We start from the raw sequence: 22,995 nt of genomic DNA, 5'->3' as shown, positions 1-22,995 counted from the left end.
GCTGACCTGGTCTCACTCTTTGGACAGAGGGTTCTGTTTCCTCACGGAAGAGGGCCCGCAGGTCGGGGTCAGCGCACGTGGGCAGCTGCCTCTGTTTCAGCGGCTGGCGGAGGTTTCCATGCTCTGCTTCTTGGTGGCTGGGTATCAGAGACCCCGGCTGTAGCTTCAGGGTTTGTGACTCAGAACTGTGGCACTTTCCCTGCCCTTCTGTCTCAGCCCTTTCTCAGCACCAGCTCCCGTCCCGGCATCCTTGGGTCCCCTTTAGAGAAGGCATCGTGAGTTCTCTTCTGAGAAGTACAAGGAACTGCTCACTGATGAACTAAGATGTTTCTCAAAGATGTGCGATTTTTCACCACCCTAATTTCTGCATTTTAACATTTGAAGACTAAAAACCCCCTTCCTGCCCAGTGGATCGGAGCTCTCCTGTGGGATGGACCGTGGGGCTCGGGATGTGGCCTGGGGGTGTCCCCCTGATCCGACCGTGGAGGATCCCCCTTCTCCTCCACCACCTTGGGGGACCTGCTGGGTCAGAATTTTCCAAATCCCCAGTCTAATGACTCCTTCTCTCTCTTCTACTTGTGTTTCCTAGGAACGGGTGGAGTATCTCTTTCTCATCATTTTTACTGTGGAAGCATTTTTAAAAGTCATAGCCTATGGGCTGCTCTTTCACCCCAATGCTTACCTCCGCAACGGCTGGAACTTGCTGGATTTTATCATTGTGGTTGTCGGGTGAGTACAGCCACCCCTCCCCCCACTCCGCCGCCCTCACCCAGTACCGGCCCCTTCCCATCCGTATCTGTGTCTCTGGTCACAAGGGCCCTGGGCTTCAGGCCAGACGAGAGGATCTATTAAAAATCACTTTGGATTCAGACTGTCTCCAAAGGGAGAGGAGCGTCACCTGGAACAGCGCCAGCCGCCGTTCCCACCTGCACACGCATGCACACGCACACACACGCGCGTGCGCACAGGTGAATCCGAGGCCTTCTGGTGGAGCCCAGGGGCCTCTGTGCAGTCAAGGAGATGCCCCAGCTGTAGGTCTCCCTCTGGGCCTCACCTGGCACAGCGGCCCCTGGACGCCTCCCCTGCGGTGTGGCCGAGTGTGTCTGGTTAGGCTGGATGGAAAGGCGGCTGGCACCCGGGAGCCGGGACACCCACCTGCACCTCTGCAGGGTCCTGGCTCGGTGGCTGCCGGGACCGGACAATGGGACTAGGAAGGGCCGAGGGCACGGGGCCAGAAGCACTTCCCCGGACACCCCGCTCTGCTGTAGAGGCCAACTCAGCCTACACTCAGAAACAAAGCGGCGTCAGGAAGCTTCAGGAAACCCTGGAAGTGACGATCTCCTTATCAAGGCATCGGTAACTTCAGGAAAAGATTCTCTGCGGAATGTTTGTACAAAGAGACCCGCACGCGCCACGAGAGACACAGCTGACCGGGCTCCAGTCACTCGTCCGTCTGCGGAGGGCAGGGTGCCCGAGCCTCGGGGCTGACCTGACGCTACTTCAAGCCCACCTGCCGTTCACTCCCTCGCTGTCCCCACAGCCTCCGGGGTCAGGTCAGCGTGGCATTAGGCTCCTACCCCAGGGGGCCCTTCCCAGCCGCCCCGGGAGGATGTTGCGCTGGTGGCTTCCCCAGAGCGCGCCCTGCTCAGAGCCTCGTGGGCGCCCGGCCTTTCCTGCAGGAAGTGACGGAGCAAATCAGGGCCATTTGGGAGCGAGTCCCTGTCTCCGGGCGTCTGGAGCTGTTTCCGAGTTTTCGCCGCTGTCCTTTTTTGCCTGGCCAAGCATGACACGCTTTGCATTAACATCAGGGACACTTGGGAGGCATGAGGGACACGGAAGTTTCTGGACTCTGCCACGTGCGGATGTCAGGGTGAAGCTGCAGATCTGCGAGAGATTTGCTACTTCTGTTCACTCCAGGATAAACAGATTGACTGACAAATGCCTTGAACTAACTCAGCAAACCATGGCAAAGTCCTTTAACGTGCTTCTTCCTGATACATCTAAATCCTTTTAAATTCAGCATCTCCCTCAAGGCCCGAGTCTCCTGGGAACCTTTCACACACTCACAGAAAGAGCCCAAGGAATGAGATCTGGTGCTTCTGGGGCCAACAGAGAGGAGAGGCGCCTCTTGGGGCAGAGAAGCTAAGTCTTCTCCCGTCTGTGGGCTGAGTTGGCATTGGTCTATATGATGCTCTGCCCCAAACGTGGCCTCACCTCTGTGTGGGATGGAAGCAGGAGACACAGGTGGACCTCAGACAGGGGCCCATCTCCCACTTGCATGGACCCGGCTCCTCCCGAGACTGCAGCAAGCGGACTGCTTGTGGGTCAGCCCAGATCCCAGCCACATCTCCCCGGGCCCGGGCCATCAGGCTGAGGAAGAGAGGGACGCGTCCAGACTTGGCACTCTCCCAAGGGTGCCTCCCTCGACTGTTTATGACATGGAGGCTACGATGCCAGCGCTGGCTCAGCTTGTGGTCCACCATGACCCTCTGGCTTTTTCCCGTTGATCTTGCAATCGGCCACATTCAGCACCTGGTTTCTCTTCTCCAAGGCGCTGGTCTTTGGGGCTCTCCATCCAGTCTAGACTCAGCCCATCCTTCTAACTCGGAAAACGACACACCCCCATGGAGGGTGTGGCCCAACCACCTCTCTTCAGCTGTGCCCTCCCATCCCGACCCCTTACATGGATGTGCCTTTGCTTCCTCGTGTCTCCTGGGAAATATCTGCTCACCTTGGCCCCTCCTGGGCAGCCTCTGCCCTCCCGCAAACTAGAGGGAGTCTGCCTTGCTCCGGGGGAGGTGGGCTTGCCCGCCTGAGTGCCGGGCTGAGGGCCCCTCTCCCTTCTCTGCCTTGCCACCCAGGAGGCCAGTGCCAAGGCATTGCCCTCCCCTCGCATGCCCCATTCCTTCCGGAAGTGGAGGAGTCTTCTCGGAACAGTGGGGACATGGGGCTGCTGAATGGATGTGGGAGGACTTCAGAGCCTCTGTGAGCTACTCCCCTCCACCCCCATCAGGCACCCGGGAACCCTCCCCGCAGCCCCGCCAGGCACCCGGGAGCCCTCCCTGCACCCCCGCCAGGCACCCGGGAGCCCTCCCTCCGCCCCCATCAGGCACACGGGAGCCCTCCCTCCGCCCCCATCAGGCACCCGGGAGCCCTCCCTCCGCCCCCATCAGGCACCCGGGAGCCCTCCCTCCGCCCCCATCAGGCACCCGGGAGCCCTCCCTGCACCCCCGCCAGGCACCCGGGAGCCCTCCCTGCACCCCCGCCAGGCACCCGGGAGCCCTCCCTCCGCCCCCATCAGGCACCCGGGAGCCCTCCCTCCACCCCCATCAGGCACCCGGGAGCCCTCCCTCCGTCCCCATCAGGCACCCGGGAGCCCTCCCCGCACCCCCGCCAGGCACCCAGGATCCCTCCCTCTGCACCCATCAGGCACCCAGGAGCCCTCCCTCCGCCCCCATCAGGCACCCAGGAGCCCTAAGCAGATGCGCCTGCTCAGACCGTCTACTCCAGCCTAAAGGGCCTCACTATGTCTCCAGCTCCCTCCCAATATGGGGCCCTGCCTCTCGGCTCACAGGGCCTCTAGAGACCATCGTCCTCTCTGACAAGCTCCAACGTCCAGCTAAGGAACTGCCAGACACACCGCCTGGAGAAGGTCCCTGGCCCTTAGGCACCGGTGGGCACCAAGCAGTGGTTTCGCCTCTACAAAGTGTGACTGAGGAGAAACACGCCGGCTACTGCAAGCTGAGAACACGTCTGAGGCCCATTCCTGAAATTTCTGCCCCTTCAGGGGTTAAAGGAGAGGATGGCTGTTCAACCTCTGTTCCCTTCCCCGAATAACATTTGTGAACATCTTGTACGTTGATAAGCGTGTTCCTTTCTTCCAGGAAGTTCTAGGAACCAAATCTGGTTTGCATTTGGAATGTTGTTCAACAGACTTGCAAACTGGTGTCCATGTCCTGAGTTTCTGTGATCCAGGCTTCCATGGAAAGAACATTTCTCTGCAGAGAAAAGACCCCGCTTCCCCCACCCTGGAGACCTCTGCCTGGGATAGGAGGTGTCACCAACTAACACATGGACCCGTCAAACTGCCAAGCTGGGGTGAAGGAATCACAGAACAGGCAGGAAGACATCAGACGTGGTCTGGCCACAGAACCCACCGTGCAGACACAGCCTACTCGGGGTCCCCGCGTGGAAAACAGACCAAAGGGAAGCCACTCATCCCTGGCCTCACTGCCCAAGAAGTCCCCGAGGGTTCTCCGGAGCACGTTTTGCAAATCCCTGTTTAGACCAGCTCCCTCCGCTGGGCCCTGCCTGGGTCTAAGCTTCTGCTAAGCCCCCAGCTGCAGCTTCCCCATTCCCAGACCCAGCCCCCTAGGGCAGGAGTCATAGAAGCCCCAGCCTGTTCCTCAAGACCAGGCTGCCCAGGCCTGGTTCAGGTCTGCTCCCTGGGCGTCTTCCTTGGCCCTAGGCACGACCCAGTGCGCTCTCCTGACCATGAGTCAGTGGGACGTCTCTAGGTACAAAGACAAAGATGGTCCACGGGGCCCTTTCCCATATTCTTCTCGGTTCCCACAAGTGGCCCAGGATCCCAGACTCCCATTCCCGTACATTCTCTGCATGTTCTAATCCCTCCCGAAACCTTTCCAAGGTGCCCCGTGTTCCCCACAATCCCTCCCCATTTCTGGTTTTAACAAACATTTTCTGTAAAAGTCCAGATACCAGATTTCAGCTTTGCAAGCTTTGTCCCAACTACTCAGCTCTGTCGAGAAAACATCAATATGGAGCGGGGTGTCGCTGGACCCTCATCAGATTTGTTCCAGAGCAGGGAGCCCGGTGCTGCCCTAACCCCAGCACCGGTCCCTCCTTCTCTCTCTCACTCTCCCCGCGGGTCCTGCTGCCCTTGCCGTCTCTCGAGATACGGCCCCTCCCCTCCAAATGCTCGCAGGCCAGGAGAGGAGCCCTGCTTCCTCTTATTCTGCTTTCAGACCACCGCCTCCCTCCTCTCTAAGCCCCTCCAATTCTTTTTTTTTTAATTTATTTATTTTATTTTTGGCTGCATTGGGTCTTCGTTGCTGCACGCAGGCTTTCTCTAGTTGCAGCGAGCGGGGGCTACTCTTTGTTGCGGTGCAGTCTTCTCATTGCGGTGGCTTCTCTTGTTGCAGAGTATGGGCTCTAGGCGCACGGGCTTCAGTAGTTGTGGCTCACGGGCTCTAGGGCACAGGCTCAGTAGCTGTGGCACACGGGCTTAGTTGCTCCGCGGCATGTGGGATCTTCCCGGATGAAGGCTCGAACCCGTGTCCCCTGCACTGGCAGGTGGATTCTTAACCACTGCGCCACCAGGGAAGCCCAACCCCTCCAATTCTGATGCTTGTATCCTCAGGCCCTCTACCCGTTGCTTCTCCAAGTCGTGGTCCTCCCACACCTTTGAGTCTCTCCTTGGCTGTGCAGACACGAGCTCTTGGCCAGCTCCTCCTCTCCATCACGCACTGTCCCGCCATCAGCCTCCCAGCTTCTTGGTTCCTTGATGTCTGCTTCCCCAGGGATCCTGACTCTGTCCTGTCTCAGCTGCCCACTCCCAGGGTCGAAGTCAGGATCCCCGCCATGACCGCGAGCCACATCCTCTCCATGACCTCAGACCAGCTTCCTGCTCTCCAAAAAATACCACCCATCCTTCCTGCTCCCTCCGTCCAGCACTGGACTCCGACAGTGCCCTCCTGCCCTGAGGTCATCTCTCGCCTGTGTCTGCACTCAGCTTGTACTTCTCTCTTCATTTCCTTGATCACTTGCAAAAGCACCAACTCCGACCCAGTCCGACTAGCTACTACCTGAGCTGTGCCCTTGGGGCGGGGAGAGAAATGCACAAGGCCGGGCCGACGTGCCACTTCCCCTCAGGACCACCTCCTCCCAGAGGCCCTGGGCGCCTGGAAACCCCACTGCACGGCCTGGCTCCGTTCAGCCCACCACTTTCTTCCGCGACCCTTTTATGCCTTTGTTTCACCCTTCAAGCTTCCAGAACCCCCTCCCCTTTCACATTCCAGCTGATGGCTTGCTACCTGATTCGCTGAGAAGAGAGCTGCAGTCAGAGGAGGACTTCCGTCTGTTCCCACACCTGCATCTGAACCCACAATGCACCTCCCTCCCCGGGACCATGATGAACCGTCCTGGCTACTGGGCTCGTGCCCCTCTGTGGGCATCCTGCCCTCCTGCCCACCAGGGGTACGACCCTTCCAGCCACTGTCCCCTCACTTCTTTACTGCCCATCGTCTGTCTCTATTACATGATTTCATTTAAAAACAAGCAAAACGATTCCACGCCCTCTTGCAGGAACTACCTTTTCTCTTCTCGTACCTTTTTCCAGCAAAATTCCTCAGGAGGGGTTCTTTCTACAGGACCCTCCCCTCCAGCTGCGGTGGCCACTGAGCGCTCACTTGAGATGCACTGTATGTGTAGAGCACACAGCAGGCTTCAAAGACGTAGTGCAAAGCACAGAGGGACAAACATCTCACTAAAAACTCTTTATTACTGGGCTTCCCTGGTGGCGCAATGGTTGAGAGTCCGCCTGCCGATGCAGGGGACACGGGTTTGTGCCCCGATCCGGGAGGATCCCACGTGCCGTGGAGCGGCTGTGCCCGTGAGCCATGGCCGCTGAGCCTGTGCGTCCAGAGCCTGTGCTCCGCAACAGGAGAGGCCACGGCAGTGAGAGGCCCGCGTACCGCAAAAAAAAAAAAAAAAAAAAAAAACCCTCTTCATTCCAGCTGAAGTGATCATATTTTGGTTATGCTGGATTAAATAAACTCTATCATCACCGTCCATGTCGCCTGTTCCTTTTTCACTTTATAGTGTGGCTACTGGAAAATCTACACTGCACACACGGCCCACATCTGTGCTTTGCACCGTTTCTGTTGGACAGAACTGTCTCGAACGCTCCTCTGTCCTCTCTGGAACATGTGTCTGTTACCTTTGTCCCCGTCACTCCAACATGACAGGTGTTGCCAGGGTCTGAGGCCGGTGGTCAGTTTCCTGCCCTGGTGCCTGTGGCACCACGTCAGTTTCTACGGGACCACTCGTTTGTGCCCAGGCTCAGATCAAAGCCAGGGGCTTGTCGGGAGGTGCTGGGATGTGGTGCCAGGGCACAGGAGCCAGGACGCTGGGAGGGCAGAGGAACGGGCCCTGACGGCAGCCTCCACCTGCCTGACGCCCTGCCTGGGCTGCCAGCGCCGCGAAGCCCGCTCGATGTCAGCACAGGGCAGGCGGGACCCACCCCGAGGGACTGTCATCCGAAGAGGGTCTCGGACCCTCCCGCACACCGGACTGATCGTGGCTGGAGGCACCTGCACATTTCACCTCCCAGCATCCCTCGGAGAACTCGGAACCCCGCCGGGCAAGCAGAACATCCTGACGCTCCCTCTCTCCTTCTCTTCCAGGCTTTTCAGTGCAATCTTAGAGCAAGCCACCAAAGCCGACGGGGCCAACGCCCTGGGAGGGAAGGGGGCTGGATTCGACGTGAAGGCGCTCAGGGCGTTCCGCGTGCTGCGGCCCCTGCGGCTGGTGTCCGGGGTCCCGAGTAAGTAGCCTGGGCCTGTCGGCCACGTGACCTCCTCACCGTCCCCCAGTCTCCCCCTAACCTGAATTGCCAAGGAACCTGATTTCACATACACGGAGGGTTTTCTTGAATGGGTTCCTTTGCTCTAAAGGTCCCAGCTCTGTTGTGAGTCCATTAAAACCCACTGTGGCCCCCGCTCCTGTGAGCGCCTGGGGAATCCACAGCCTGATGGAGACAGCTGCACAGAGAACAGCCTCGCGGCCATCTGAGCAGCCCCCCGTCCGCCACCCCGGCCGGGGCTGGGGGTTTAAATACATTTGCAGCAGAAGAGCAGTGAGCTACTCCCCATGCTCCCAGGGCATGGGAGCCGATGGGATTATCTCTGCTGTCTGTATTGTTCCAAAGAACGGTGGTCAGTTTCCTGCCCTTGTGCCTGCGGCACCACGTCGGTTTCTATGGGACCACTCGTTTGTGCCCAGGCAAAAAAAGCATCAGTGCATGTTCAGGAAGTTCTGTTTTGCCACTTCTGCCAGCCCTCTCCTCCTTTCACGTCACGTGGGGCATCTCCGGCCACAGAAGCCCTATTTTTGGGCTCGCCGCCTGTCAGAGTGAGAACTGCTTTTCCCTGAGGGGGGAGGGCGCTGGCCTGGAGACAGGCCCGGGGACGGCGCCCCTTCTTCCTCTCCGGCAGCAGCCCCCCATGGCGGAGGGCCCCCCAGCCCTGGACAGAGAAGGTCGGGCTCCCAGCGTCCGCTCCGGCAAACCCCGGCCCAACCTGCTCCCGGGCTGAGTCCACTTCCGGACCTCCTGCCGCTGCTGTTCGGCTGGGGGTCACTGAGCCTGATTCTGGACGTGGGTGCTGGGACGTGTCACCGTCCACTCAGTGTGACCAGGTCTGGGCCCTAACTTGAGGTTAACTTGGAGACGGGGCCGGGCCAGGAAGGTAGAGGGGGCCTCTGCACACCCACCTGTCCAGCTGCACGGCCACCACTCAGTGGGTGAAACCTCTCAGGGTGTAGAACTGTGGGAGCACGAGGGATCTTGTGCTGACGCGTCCGGTGCTTTCCGTACCCACACAGGATAGCGGAAAGGTCCTCCCGGAGTAACGGAATTAACCCCAGCAGAGCAGAGAGAACCAGGCCTCCTGAGTGAAACCAACTCCCCCACGGCACCGCGTGACCTCCCGTAAAGAACTGCGTGCGTCTTAGACGCTTACAGGCGTGTCCTGCCTCTGCAGTTACCTCATAAGCCCCCTGAAGCCCAGAGCTGTGCCCTGTGTTGTCTCTGACTCCTGCCTGATGCTCGCCTGGTCTCTGCTCGGGGCGGGAACTCCCTGGGTGGGCAGAGGCAGGAGTGGGGGTCCCTGGGCAGCGGTGGCCTGTGTTAACTCCCAGCGAGTGTAGACCGTGGCCCCTCTGCTTGGTCTTAACCACTGGACACTAAGAATGGCAACAGTGTACGTGACGGCTGAGACCCAGGGCCCGTTTGCAAAGCCTAAATTGTTTGGCTTTTCGTGGTCAATTAGCCATCACTCCATAGGCCAAACTCAAGGAAGGAGAAGGCAGGGTGGGAATCGGTTCGCACAAGACTTTAAGGGGTTTAGCACGATGGTGCAGCCAACGCGCCAGTGGCAGGGACTGTGAACTGAGCCCACGCTTCGACCCAGCACGCTACCACGGGCACGATGACGCTGACCCTGCTGTGTGTGCGCTTTTTAGGGCCCACAGCGTCACGGCACCGTGCAGGGCGTGAGGACGCGTCATGAAAATAAGTATGGTCCCTTCCCTGGAGGAGCTTGAAAATCTAATGAGAGTACAGCTTTTGCTGCAGGAAAAAACCATCCCAAACTCCCGGTGACTGAAAACCAGAATCACGCATCCTTGGTTCGTGTTGCATGAGGGCTCCGGGCCTGACCAACTTCCGTCGTCACCTCATCCCAGAGCCCAGATTGAGGGAGCGTCCAGCGTGCGTGCCTGTGGCCCTCACGGCACGGGGCGGCTCTCGCCAAGGGGCACACAGTCAAACCACACAGGCATATTCTAGGCTTTTGCTCAGCCTCGTTTATATCATGGCTGCTCACATGCCAGTGGCCAAAGCAAGTCACCCGGCTGCCGTGGTCCCAGAGATGACGGGACACAGAACTGTGCTGTCCATACAGAGAAGCACAGGTGAAGGGTTGTGATCAAACAGTCCACTATCCCTAAGAGACGGAAGGGGTGTTATTAACAGGACCAGTTATGGTGATGACTCTGGTACAGAGGTTTCTAATCAGAGATGCAGGGGAGCTGGATCCCGTGGAGTAGCCGGGGCTTCTCCACAGAGGAAGCTTCACGGACCGCGTGCCGTCCATGTGCGGTGCCGACGGCAGCTCTGCACTGCGGGGCTGGGAGCCATTCCATCGAGAGGGTGAAGACGGGACTCTGCCTCTCAGGTGTGAGGCCCTGCTGCCCCGCCGTGGATTCAGGGAGACGTTCTGTCAGTGAAGCTGGTGCTCTTGCAGCCATGGGGCCTACAGGTAGCTCTGGCTTTCTCAGACAGCTAGCAGCTGGGTCTTGTTTTCTGTGGGTCACTGGTGAAAAGGGAAAAGCTCTTTCGGGGGCTTCAAGGCAGGGCTGACCCAGCCTTTCTCACTGGGAGAGTGTCTCTGCGACCTTTTAAGTAGTGACGTGTGTAGACCCAGGTGGCTAAGTGCCCCGGGCTGGTCTGGTTGATCTCGTCGCAGACAACGTCACCGACGTCTCCCGCTGCAGACTGGACGGAGGCCTCCCTCCTCCGATGCCACAGCCTTTGGTTCTCCTCCCCGCCGCACCGCTCCCATCTCCTCCTTCTCTCTGGACCTGCCGCTGCCCGGCTTTCTCCCCCATGGCAACGCCGAGGCATCTCTTATTGAGACCACCGGGGATCTCCACGGTGCCGAATCCAGCGGCCTGTCTCGGGGCCGCTTACCTGACTCTCTGCAGGATTAGATTCAGCGGGTGGTTGAGCCGCATCATCACCGGGCCTTGGGGACGCTGTCCTTTCTCAGCTCTGCCCTCACTCCACTTGCTTTTCCTTGTGGGAGTCGCCGGCTGACTTCCCCTCGCCTTCTCCTCCTCTTACTGCTGGGAGCGCCAGCTCCGTCCTTGGGCCTCTTGTGTCTCTGCACCGGTCCCTGGTGGTCACGCCCAGTCTCCTGTGTGGTCTCTGATAACGGCGAGCTGCTGCCACCCGCACACAGCCCTCTCCTCCGAGGCCAGACTTGCACTGCCGCCTCCGTCCCTTCGCGGGAGGCCTGGTAGGCAGCGCCCTGAGCTCACCATGTCCCCCAGAGCCTTTCCCGTTTGGTAAAGGTCAGCCTCATCCTTCTAGTGACTCAGGCGCAAATCCTTGGCCTGTTTCTTTGTCCTACCCTTTGCTTCCAGGCCCTCAGAGCATCCTACGAGCCACACCTTCCAGATATTGTTTCCTGCCACCTCCGTGTCCACTGTAGTGCCCACCACCCCTCACCCGGACCGTCACCGCCGCCTCCTGGCAGGAGTCTCTGTTTTGCCCTTTGCTCTTTGTCACAGCCGGGGCTCAACACAGCAGCCAAATTGTCCTCTCAAACTACGTGCCACTGTTCCGGGCTCCCCACCTCCTGAGAGACAGAGCCCCTCTGCAGCCTCCCCTCACCCCCGCCCTCCTCGGCCCCCCCACCGGCCCCCGCGACCCCCAGCTGTGCCGCAGCAGCCCGAGCCCGCTCACATGGTGGGACCTCCGTCTGGGCGCCCTTCGCACGGCTGGCCTCGCGGCCTCGGCGTCTGCGGAAACGGCACCTTCTCCGGGGCCTGTCCCACTGCCCGTGTCCTCCGCCCACTTCCCCCCTTTATTTCTCCTACATCTCTCTCCACCGTCTTGCCCTCGTTTATCTGTTTGTCACCCCTGGCCTCACAAGAACATAACCTCCACGAGGACAGCAGTTTTTTTGTTTTGCTCACTGCTGTATCCTCAGCCTCTACAATTATCTACAGAAATGCCAGGTCAATCGTTGTGGGGTGACTGGGCCCCTCATGGGCTCCACGTGGCCGGGACACAGCACCAACCCACCCCTAAGGGACGCTGGTACTGAAGACCTTCCGTTCACAGGTGCCTCCTTTAGTGTTTCCGAAAGGCTTTTTTCTTCTAACTTATTTGGTCTTCATGACAACTGTGTGCTGTGTAGCTGTGCACATAGGTAGTATACAGTCAGCTGCTGTTTCTGTAACAAACAGGTTAACTGGGTGGTTTGCGGGACCAGAAACTCCAAGCCCAAAAAGTTACTGTTATTTTTTGCGTCCAGATGTGTATTAAATGGCATTGAAATCTTAGGGTCACAGATCATGGAGGGAGAGAGATGCTTGTGAGGGTACAAGCCCATGAGTCATTTATTAATTTTTTTCAACAAGACCCACTGAGTACCTACTTCATATAGGACTTTGCTAGCTGTCTCAGAAGATACAGAAATGAGTCAGACACTAAGAGTGTTCTCAAAAAGACTGACTTGTCAAAGAAAATAATGTTCATAGAAATGAAGGTAGAGAACAAAAATTGGAGATGTGCAAAAAAAAGTTGAGTACGACATGTTGAATTCTGTGACAGGTGTGCTTTGGGGGGCTCTGTACTTTGGGGAGTGGGGATAGAGATCAGGACAGGCTTCTTGGAGGAGGAGGACAGACCTTGAAGGGCAAGTGAGGAGGGGCCGCCAGGAAGTCAGGAGGGAGGAGAGAGGGTGGCTGAGGCCCTAGAGTTGTACACAGGGAGGCTGGGGATCGGGGGGGGGGGGTGCGTCTCACTGTGGGTGCAGAAACCAGCTGATGCTCTCAGTGAGACGCTGTGCAACTAAGGTTTGATCACTTTGCTCCATCAAATTCCCACAGTAAAGGAAGTGAGTCCCCAGGGCTTGTGAGGCCCCACTGTCCCTTGGCAGAGGTGCAGACAAGCAGGCATGTTGCACCACAGAGAAGCCACAGGGACGGTCAACATTACACATGACGTCCGCGTCCGTGCAAGGCCGGTGCCAGGCTCGGCAGCCCATCCACCCCCATCCGCGTTTATTGATCACTTGCCGTGAGCCAGGTGCTGGGGACACAGACCAACAGGACACCACCTCCGTCTGCCAAGGTCCTGGATGTTTGAAAGGCTCCCGAGGATATGAATTTTTGTGAGATTAGCTCGTTCTCAAGGAACTGTTATTTCTGGAGGCACACAGGTTAGAAATCAGCTTCTTGTCAAGCAGGGTTTGCTTACTCACCGGGAAGTGAGGGGACCACGTGTGGCGAGGTCAGGCTCTTTCCTCCTATTTTCCTTTGCTCAGACTAGGACTGTTTCTGGAAAACAATCAGCACCAATCAGTCGATAAATAGCTGTTGACTGAATGCTACGTAGACAGCACTGGGAGAGACCTGAGCCGTGGTGGTTTCAGGCAAGAGCTCTTGAGTCAGACTGTCTGGCTTCTGCCCCTGACTTCCTCTGTGACCCGGGGGAAGTTACTCAGCCTCTCTGTGCCTTAGTTTCCTCATCTGTAAAATGGGAATAATTATAGGACCTATTTCACATGTTACTAGGGAAACAAAGTGAGCTAATGCATGCAAAGTGCCTCGCCTGTAGTATGTGCTCAGTTAAATGGTAGCCACTGTTACATCACATCACTTGATGTGAGGCATGTAAAATAGAAATATCTGACAAGCACGGTCAAGACAAAGCAGATATACTTTATTTTTTTAACATCTTTACTGGAGTATAATTGCTTTACAATGGTGTGTTAGTTTCTGCTGTATAACAAAATGAATCAGCTATACATATACATATATCCCCATATCCCCTCCCTCTTGGGTCTCCCTCCCACCCTCCCTATCCCACCCCTCTAGGGGGTCACAAAGCACCAAGCTGATCTCCCTGTGCTATGCGGCTGCTTCCCACTAGCTATCTATTTTACATTTGGTAGTGTATATATGTCCATGCCACTCTCTCACTTCGTCCCAGCTTCCCCTTCCCCTTCCCCACGTCCTCAAGTCCATTCTGTACGTCTGCATCTTTGTTCCTGTCCTGCCCCTAGGTTCATCAGAACCATTTTGTTTAGATTCCGTACAGATATACTTTAAACATAAAGAATATTCCAGTGTTAAGTAGCAAAGCTTACCAGAGGCTCACGCGCAAACAATGAAATGGACTCAAGGGGCGGGCTTCCCAGGCATGGTGACGGGCCCAGACCTTTCCTACGAAGGAGGAGCATTTGAGCTGAGCCTTGAGGTAGATGCAGAACGGTCAGGGCTGGAGATGAAAGGACATTTGGGGTGAAAACCTAGTTTTGGGGGGCCACCGATGCAGGCCAGCCCAGTCCAGCACGAGGTTTTGCGTGGACACGTCCATCACAGAGGGGGAGGTGGTAAGAAGCAGGGTCAGCAGAGAGCAGACGGGTCGGGGGTTGTCCCGGATGCCACGCCAGTAAGGCATTTTCCCAGGCAGTGATGCTCTTTCCTCCCCGTTAGAAATATTCAAAAACCGCACTGCAGAGAGACAGCTAAATGTCTGAGAAACCTGAAGAATATCAGAACGGATGGTGCACCCTGAATTCCAGGGGGCTCATCCATCCACCCTGGACACAGCCAGCTGGGCAGAGCCAGGAGCAGAGCCAGACCAAAGAACCTCCCCTGCTCCACCTGCCCAGCCCCCAGTGGAGGCCAGCCCGGGCGTCCTGCTCTCACTAACCCCCCGCTGCAGGACCCTGACCCTCTTTTTATTGTTCTTGATAGAGTGGATTCTTGACTGTAAAATTCCTGCTGCAAGATTTTAAACCTCGCCCGAGTGCCCAAGTACCCAGGCGAACCCTCCTCGTCCTGCGAGGCAGTTTCTCCCCAGAATGGGCTCCCCTCCTGGGGCTTAGTGGCTGTGAGATTGGCCGCCCTGATTAGAGAGACTGCCAGGGAATCATACCCACTGGGAGCAGATTAGAGCTGCTTTCCCGAAGCAACTTTCCCGAGTGTTTCCACACTTTGATGGTTCAGAAGCGGTCCTGCTGTCCTGCCTGATATGTGCTCATTGGGAAGCTGGGCCACCGGGATTTGAAATCCTGCTCGGGGACAGTGTCCCGTGCCCGGTAGCGGGGCCTGCAGCAGAGCAGGGCCCTGGCACCAGAGATGGTCCTGGCAGGCAGCTCCTATCCGAGGACACCTCACCGTTCCAGAGCTGACAAGGGAAAGGCCATCCGGAGCTGATTCTTGCAAATCAAGTGACTCGGGCCTGAAATGTACAGATTTTGGAAACCGAGTCCCAGGGAAGAGCCCTGTTCAAAGCGGATGCTCGAATTCACCTTGCTTCCTGCCCACCGGCCGCTTTTCCTGCTGCCGTGTCACCACCTCGCCATCCTCCTGGTTCATGTGACTTAACCCCGTCAAGAGCCCACATGACGCAGGCTGGGCTGGTGCACAAGCCAGAGGTGTGCAGCCCATTGGACTGCAGCCCACCTTCACCCCTGCCCAGCCCGCTGCCCCTGGACAGGCCTGTCCCCCCTCTGCACCTCTGTTCCGCCTGCAACCAGGAGGGCCTGGGCTGCGGAGCCCCCAGATCTCCTTCCTGCCCCACGGTCTCACCCTCCGCCCGCCAGTACCCGTGCGGTGCCGGGCTGTCCTGCCTCCCCCTCCACCCCTCCTCCTCCCCCATCTCCTTGGACTTGGTCCTCTTCCCCCTCACTTTCTACTTTGCTTCCTCTGCCTTTTCATCCCTTTTGTCCTAAAGGGGTCTTCGATGTCATGGAAGCTTATCCAAAATGAGGGACACTTACCAGGATGGGGTGTGTGCAGAAGGACCACCCACAGGTCCACCCCTCCCCCTGCTTCTCACGGGCCGAGGCTGCCCGCCACTGCCCACCCCATTCTGGAACCTTCCTCCACCACTTCTTTCACAGAAAGAGGAAGTGATAAAACCTTATTCCTTCCATCGTCTCACGGTGCGATTCCTAGTCAGGGTGTCTGAGTGGGAGGGGACTTCAGGCATCTGGTCCAACCAAGTGTCCACCCTGCAGATGGGGACGCTGCCTTGGACGAGCTGAGTGGCTTCCTCGCCATCACATAGCCGCCTGGCAGCCGGGACCCTGCACTGTCTGTAAGAAGGTGATGGCGGTCATGATGGACCCCTGCTTGGTGGTCTCGGAGCTTGCAGAGGCCCCTCACACACGTGACTCCCAGCCGCCCCGAGGAGGATGCAAAGCCAGGGGGTGTGGGTGCCCCCCACCTCCCAGCCCCGCAGCCCACAGAGCCCTCTGGGACGCCGTGCATAGCCTGGCCTCTTAACATTCCAAACAGGTTGGCATCTGCGGGAAGAGGAGGCTGAAGTCGGCTCCCCGGGGCCGGCCTGCCCCTCGGGAGCAGGGCAGGATTCAGGATGGGGTCCCGCACACCCCGCCCAGGCCCCAGCACCCCCCTCGTGCATCCAGGCAGCTAGGCATCCACACTCGCCCCTCCGACGCGGGATTCCTGAGCACAGCCGTGGCCCCTCCCCCATCCCGCAGCTCTTGCCCCTCTCCCTGACGGTGTCTCCCAGGGGCCCAGGCTCCGGGGGCTGGGAGGGACCAGTCACAGTCCCGGCTCTGCCGCCGACCTTTCTGCCCCCTGCTCTGTGCTTTGCCTCAGTTTCTCTACCTACCAAGTGGGATGAATGACAGGTATTCCATGGAAAGGGGGGATTTTTACCTGTAAAGCCCCGTGAGCTTCTAGCGACAAAGAGTCTTGTAAACCTGCCCCTTGACGAGAGGCTTTCTGGATGGTGATGAGCCACAGTGACCCGTCCTGAGAAAAGAAACACAGCAAAGCAAGTTTGTTTAAACAGTGAGCACGTTCCAGAAGCTGCAGTCCTGCTGCCATGGAGTTTGATGGAGAAGTTGTTGAGTATCGGTGACAGCACGAGACTAAACCTGGAAAGACCCCGTTGTTTGTGCTCTACCTGCAGCAGCTAAAAAATCATACTGAGCAAGAAACTTCTCCTGTTTCCTGAGGTGCACAGACTCCCCCAGGAGGAAGATGTCCCGTTTTGATTTGAGAACAAAACGTAGGCGGTGATAAATGTCAGGGTTACCACCAGCTAAATGCAATTTTGGACATCTGTGCCAGGCTCTCGGCTCCAAGAGCTTTATTGGTGGGTTAAACGGCCCAGTGGTCCAGGAAAGCAGGGACAGGAGCCCTATTTACAGACAGGCAGGTATGGCCCCGAGTGCTTCTCCCGGAGCCGTGAAGAGAGATGGGCTCAGGCTGTTTTCCAGGGCAGGGACACCCCCTGCAGGACTCAGGACTCTGTCATTGGAGGAGACACAGCTTCACAGCAGGTGCATGCCTGGCACTCGACACCAGAGGCAGGCAATACTTCAGGTGTTGGTTTATTTATGTTTCAATGGTCCCTGGACCCTGGCCATAGGGGCTGATGAGAAATTGTCCTCTTGCCCCTGCGGGTCTCGTGGTGAAGTGGGAGGTTTTCTGGGCCTGCAGCGAGGACACCAGGGATCTGAGTCTGGCCAGACATGTGACCTACCTTTTAACCTCCAACCCTCAGTTTTCACATCTGGGAAAGGAGAGGGTTAAACTCTCTCCGCCCTTGAGTTCTTCTGAGCAGTATCGTTCTGTGCTTCAATGACAGAGAACAGCCGTAAGCTGAGAATTCCTTTGGAATCACTAATTCTAGCCCGAGTCCCGGGCAGGGTGTGACCCTCGGCAGCTCCCAGCAATCAGTCCAGAGGGGGCTCTTTCCCAAGCACTGACCTTGTGCCCAGGGCTGTGGCCAGTGGTGTAGGTCCCACAGGAGACAGAGCTTCTTAAACTCAGGAAGCCCCATTGTTGATTCTCCTTAGTGGCTGGCCCTTCCCTGGAAATCCCAAATCTGAAATCACAACCAACAGCCCGGTGACTGTCACCTAATTTAAAATAATGGTCATAATAAAGGCCACTTAGGCTTACACGTGACACATGCTTTATAAACACTGGAAAGAAAAATGAGGGGAGAGGAAGTGAAGACACAGCGAGGCCAGTGTCCCATGAAGTGATTGATACGCAGGACACGAGCCCCAGCCACCTGTGACGCTTGGTCCGTCCCCTCCCGCTGGCTTGTGACAGTGAGTGGCTGAGGACGCCAACAGTGAGGTCCCACTCCTTAGGTTCAAATCCCCAGAGCTACCATCTGTTAGCTGTGTGCCTCAGCGTCCTGACCTGTAATGGGGGTTAAAATTGCACTCACCTTGTGGTGGTGTTGTGAGGATTAAATACGTAAGTGCTTGCAGAGCATTTAGAACTACGGTCAGCATGTAAGATGCATTCAGCAAATTTTAGCTACTGATATGTCTGGGTCCAACTCCCTGTCTGCCAACCTCAGGCTCCAAGTTGGGCTGATTAGAGGAAGGGGAACTTCCACACTTGATTTCTTAAAATCCACTTTATTAAAGCATAATTTATATTCACTAAAACTCACACATTTTAAGTGTCCCGTCACAAAAGTAAGAGGGTTACACTAGTATAATTTAACTTAACCCTCTACCCTATGTGAGCCTTACACACCTTCTACGTATACAACTCTTATAAACCCCACTGTTAACATTTCTTGCTTTAAACAGTCAATTGTCTTTTAAGTAAATTATGAGAAAAAGTAAAACATAGCCTTTTCTGCTTGCCTGCTTATTTACCGTTTCTGGGACTGTCCAATCCTTTCTGTAGATCCGAGTTTCCTTCTGGTGTCATTTCCCGTCACCCTGAAGGACATCCCCTGGCATTTCTAGAGCACAGGTCTGCTGCTGCTGAATTATCTCAGCTTTCATTATCTGAAAATATCTTTATCCTCTTCTTGAAGAATATTTTTGCTGGATATAGAATTCTTGGCTGAGATTTTTTTTTTTCAGAATATTAGAGAGGTTTTTCCACTTTCTCTTGGCCTCCATTGTCTCCGATGAGAAGTCACCAGTATTCTCATCGTGGTTCCCTGTATATATGCTTCTTTTTTCTTGACTGTTTCTAAATTTTCTATCTTTGGTTTTCAGCACTTGACTATTATGTGCCTTCTTGTATATTTGTCCTGCTTAGAGTTTTCTGAGCTGCTCAGATTCATCCATAAATTGGAGATCGTCATCAAGTTTGGGAAGTTGTTGGCCATTATTTCTTCAAATATATTTTTCCAACTCCAGTCTCACGCTTCTCTGTCTGGGACCCCAATTACACTTATGTTTGGCCATTTTCTATTATCCCATTGGTCCCCAAGGCTTTGTTCAGTTTTCTTCAGTCTTTTTTCCTCTGTGTCCACAGATTAATTTCTATCTATTATTCTTCCAGTTCATTACTTTTTCTCTGCCACCTCCATCTTCATCAAACCTATTCAATGACTTTTTCATTTCAGTTACTTTTCAGTCATAGAATCTCCATTTGGCTCCTTTTTCTAGTCTCCATCTATCTGTGGAATTCCCTATCTGTTCTATGTTTAAGACCATATACTCCTTTCATTCTTTAAATATATTTTCCTTTAACTCTTTACACATTCTTTAAGCTGTTTTAAAATCCTTTTCTGCTAAGTCCAACATCTGAGCAATCTCATTTTCAGTCCCTTTTGACTGTTTATTCTTGGTTATGTGTCACATTTTCCTGTTTCTTTATGTATCTGGTGGTTTGTTCTGAATACTGGGATCATGAGTCATATGTTGTAGAGACCTGGATTCATTCACCTTCCTCAATTGGAGGGTTGACTCTTCAGCAGGCAGTTCAGTTACCTACTGCCCTGCCATGAACTTATGGTTCTACGCTTGCCGGTGAAGATTGATCAAAAGCCCAGGCCCCTCCCCTCCCAGCTCGTTTCCCTTTCAGATCTTGTCAGAGCTCAGTGTCATCTTGTCAGGATGGGTCTAGAAGGCATCTTACTCCAGGGTAAGGTCCTGTCTCCTAAGATGTACCCTTTCTGGCATATCGGTTGTCTAGAGTCTTAATGAGATGTTAACTCAATCCCTCCACTCTGGCAGGGCCATAGACACACAAGGGACACCTACACAAACTTCTGGGGCCCCGTATACCTAGCTGTCCCACCACAGCCATGGCAGATGCCCAGATTCTCAGACCAGTGGGACTGGAGTGGTCTGTCTGCTCTTTGCACTGTGGTCAGGAAACCGTTTGCAGAGAACCAGGGTGATTATTGTGTTCACCTCTGAGGTTCAATTCTCTCAGGGATTACAGGCCTGAGCTACTTTATGTTCAGTTTTGGAAGACACCTGCCGCTAATATTTTTGTCCAGTTTTGTAATGTTTATGGTGAAAGGGCTCATCTGATACCAGTTCCTCCTTTTGGAAGTGGAAGTGTACTTGACTTCTAAATCACAAAGTGAATGACTAGTATGTTAGCAGGTGTAAGTTACACATGTTACATAAGTTATACACGATATTATTTCTGAAGTAATATAATGCTCTGTTATATTCTACAAGTTATATATTAATTCATTTGTCACACATTTATTGAGGACTTATTGTGGATAAGGGACAGTAGTAGTTGGAGGAAGGAAAGGTACTAGAATCTTTCTTAAGATATTTAGAAAATAACAACCCAGCAAATTTTAGAGCCAGAGTGGGCTTTCTCATCCAATGTCCTCATTTTCAAGATGTTGAAACCTAGACCCAAGAAGGTGACATGACTGCCAAGGTCACACAGCTGTTAGTGGAGGAGAGGAAACAGCCTGGCATTTTTTCCAGTCAATCTGAAGTCTCTTTAAAACACTAAGCATACGTTTGGAGATTTTCCCTAATAGAAAATTTGATCAGTGCCAAGGTCCCTATTGATCCCTTAGTGATTTGAGCCAGATTGCAAATAAGTCAGTCTGGAATCCTAAGAACATGCATAGAAAGGTTAATTCATGCTGTAGCATCACCATAAGTTGTCAGCAATAAACAAGCTTGGTTCTCTGTTAAACTCCACCTCAAGGATAGCCGGGAAGAGGAAGCTGTGAGTTGCCTGGTGTAATGGTATTTGTCTCGAAAGGAGTTAAAGAGCTATCATCAGGGCTGTCTTAGGGACTCATCCAACCTGATAGCTCACAGTGAGTATATCTCATTTGCCACCAAAATCTTGGAGACACTTTCCAATTTTCCCGAAAGCTGCACCTTCTACACCTTTCTGAGAGGTGTGAGACCCAGCAGTAGCCGTAACCAAACCGTGACTCCCTCCTGTTTAATCCTATTATCAGCCACATCGCTCTGTACACAGTGGGTCCCCAGGAACTTCACTCCAAGGAGTCCCGTCCAGGGTCTGACACGAAGAGAATTTGACTGGCAGAGATCTCCCAACCCTTTAAAAGATGTCCATATATTCAAAGACCCAGTGACCTCGTTCTGGGGTGGGACAGTAAGGACACATGTAATGAGGGGACTTCCCTTTTGCTTTCTGAACATGGCAGGTGACGTAATTGGATTAACTGTCCTGCTGAGGACGATTAGAAATCGCTGGGCAAAATATTCTAAATCTCCTCTTTTCTAAAACTTAGAAAAGATGCCTAACAAAAACACATATGAATCCTCTCTGGAGAAAGGTAACATCATCAAGTTCTCCAATTATTTTGAAAGACAGTTTTGCAATGATAGGGCCTAACCCACAATACAAAATAACTAGGTACACAAAGAGACAAGGTGACATGAATGAAAAGGAGCAGAAACTATAGACAATAGAAACAGACCCACAGGGAATCTAGGTATTGGAATTATCAGACATAGACTTGAAAATAACCGTATTTACTATATTCAAAGAGATCAAAGACAAGGTCGATAATTTTCCCGAGAACCAGAAGGTGTGGAAAAGAACCGAATGGAAATTTTAGAAATGAAGAAGACAATATCAAATATGAAAATGCAGTGTGAACTGGGAATTCCCTGGCAGCCCAGTGGATAGGATTCCAGGCTCTCATTTCCGTGGCCCGGGTTCAGTCCCTGGCTGGGAACTGAGATTCCACAAGTCGCACGGCTGAAAAGAAACAAAATGCAGTGAATTGATTGAAAGATTTTGCACAGCTGAAAACCAAATTATTGAGCTGTGGCAAGGCCAGGGGGAATATTGAGAATAAAGCACAGAGAATCAAAAGAATGGAAAATACAGAAAAGAATGTAAAAGATTGGGGAATAAAGGCTGAATTTATGAAATGGGTTCTTTCTACATCTATTGATAGACTCGGGATTTTGTTTACTGATGTGGTGAATTACATTTTAACTTTTATTGAAGTATAGTGCAGTGGTTAACTTGCTGTAGGAGGGGGTAGTACCTGGAGGGGCACGAGTGGGGCTTCATAGAGCGGGTGATGTTCTATTTCTTGATCTGAGTGATGGATACGTGGCTTTGTTTTGTGATAAATCATACACCGTAACATCTTTATTTTTTACACTTTTCTGGATGTATATTTCACAATTGTTTTCCCCAGAATGTCTAAGACAGAAGAAAAAGTGCAGACCCAGGCATCTACGTCATTGGCAGGTGCCAAAAGAAGCTTGCATCCTAGTTTTCCTGTAGCAGAAAGAGACAGTTTGTCACCAGCAGGGAGGCAGCATATACAGGGTGGCAGATCACGATCCAGTCACTTCCCATGGATCAGAGTCGCCGTGAGAGACTTACTTTTGAGAAGGACTGGGAGGCCCCATCCGGGGCCAGAAGGAAGAGGCCGTGATCAGTACCGGCATCTGTCTGGTGCAGGGTCAGAGAGTCTGCGGCGCATTTGCCATTTCTGCTGGGACGGTGGCTGAGGGTGGAGGGCTTAGGGGTCAGTTGGCTTGGTTTCTAACTCCAGCTCCTGGACAAGTCATCAGTCGTACCCAAGCCTCGGCCTGTTTCTCTTTATCAAGATAGCTGGAGAATTCAAGGAAATGATGTGTAGAGCACTTCGCCCAGTGCCCAGCTTATGCCGGGTCCTCAGGAAATGGGAGCTGGTGTTGCCATCGCTCTTGTTCACGTTGGATCAGAATTTTTTAATATTTTTCCTTTGAGTTCTTTCCAACTCATATTGCTAATACAAACAATTAATTCAACATGAAGGTTGGTATTTTAATTACTCTTACAGTTGATAATTTATTAGGCAGCAGAGTATCCACCATCCCCTTCCCAGGCCAAAACCCTCCGGTAGTGCTCACCAAAGCACTTGCGGGATGCAGAAATTTATTAAGATGGAAAGGTTAAATTAAAAATAAATGAAAAGCTCTAATGAATAAGGACATCTTAATAAGAACAGGCAAAAAAGTAATGAAGCTTGAGACTGTAGGAGCCGTCCAGGCCAGAGCGCTTCTCCCTACATCAGGCACCCTTGAACCTCCATGTGACGAGCTTACTCCTTAACCCAAGAGAAAACTACTGCCTTCCTAGCTCTAAACCTATTCTCTCTTGAAAGCCATTAATACTGTGAGGCCATTAAAAGTGTCCATTGCTTCGTTAGCCAAATGAAGCTACAAAACGTGATCTGTGAGATTCATCATGCCT

The 22,995-nt window shown here is 53.9% G+C and overlaps 1 protein-coding gene across 1 annotated transcript in view; it reads left to right on the top strand.

The window, feature by feature from the left end:
* The window catches only part of CACNA1C (calcium voltage-gated channel subunit alpha1 C), a 422,079-nt gene that overhangs the window by 230,598 nt on the left and 168,486 nt on the right, over positions 1-22,995 (top strand). The window contains exons 4-5 of the mRNA XM_089920067.1: positions 590-729; positions 7,425-7,564. Of these exons, the coding sequence (XP_089776193.1) occupies positions 590-729; positions 7,425-7,564 (280 nt within the window). The remainder of the gene's footprint in view (positions 1-589; positions 730-7,424; positions 7,565-22,995) is intronic.

This window comes from Delphinapterus leucas, chromosome 11 (assembly GCF_059928025.1).
Source record: "Delphinapterus leucas isolate spDelLeu-1000000601 "Yukka" chromosome 11, BTC_Dleu_Yukka2, whole genome shotgun sequence".
In the NCBI taxonomy this organism is placed as follows: domain Eukaryota; kingdom Metazoa; phylum Chordata; class Mammalia; order Artiodactyla; family Monodontidae; genus Delphinapterus; species Delphinapterus leucas.
This window is presented reverse-complemented; position numbering and strand designations above follow the sequence as displayed.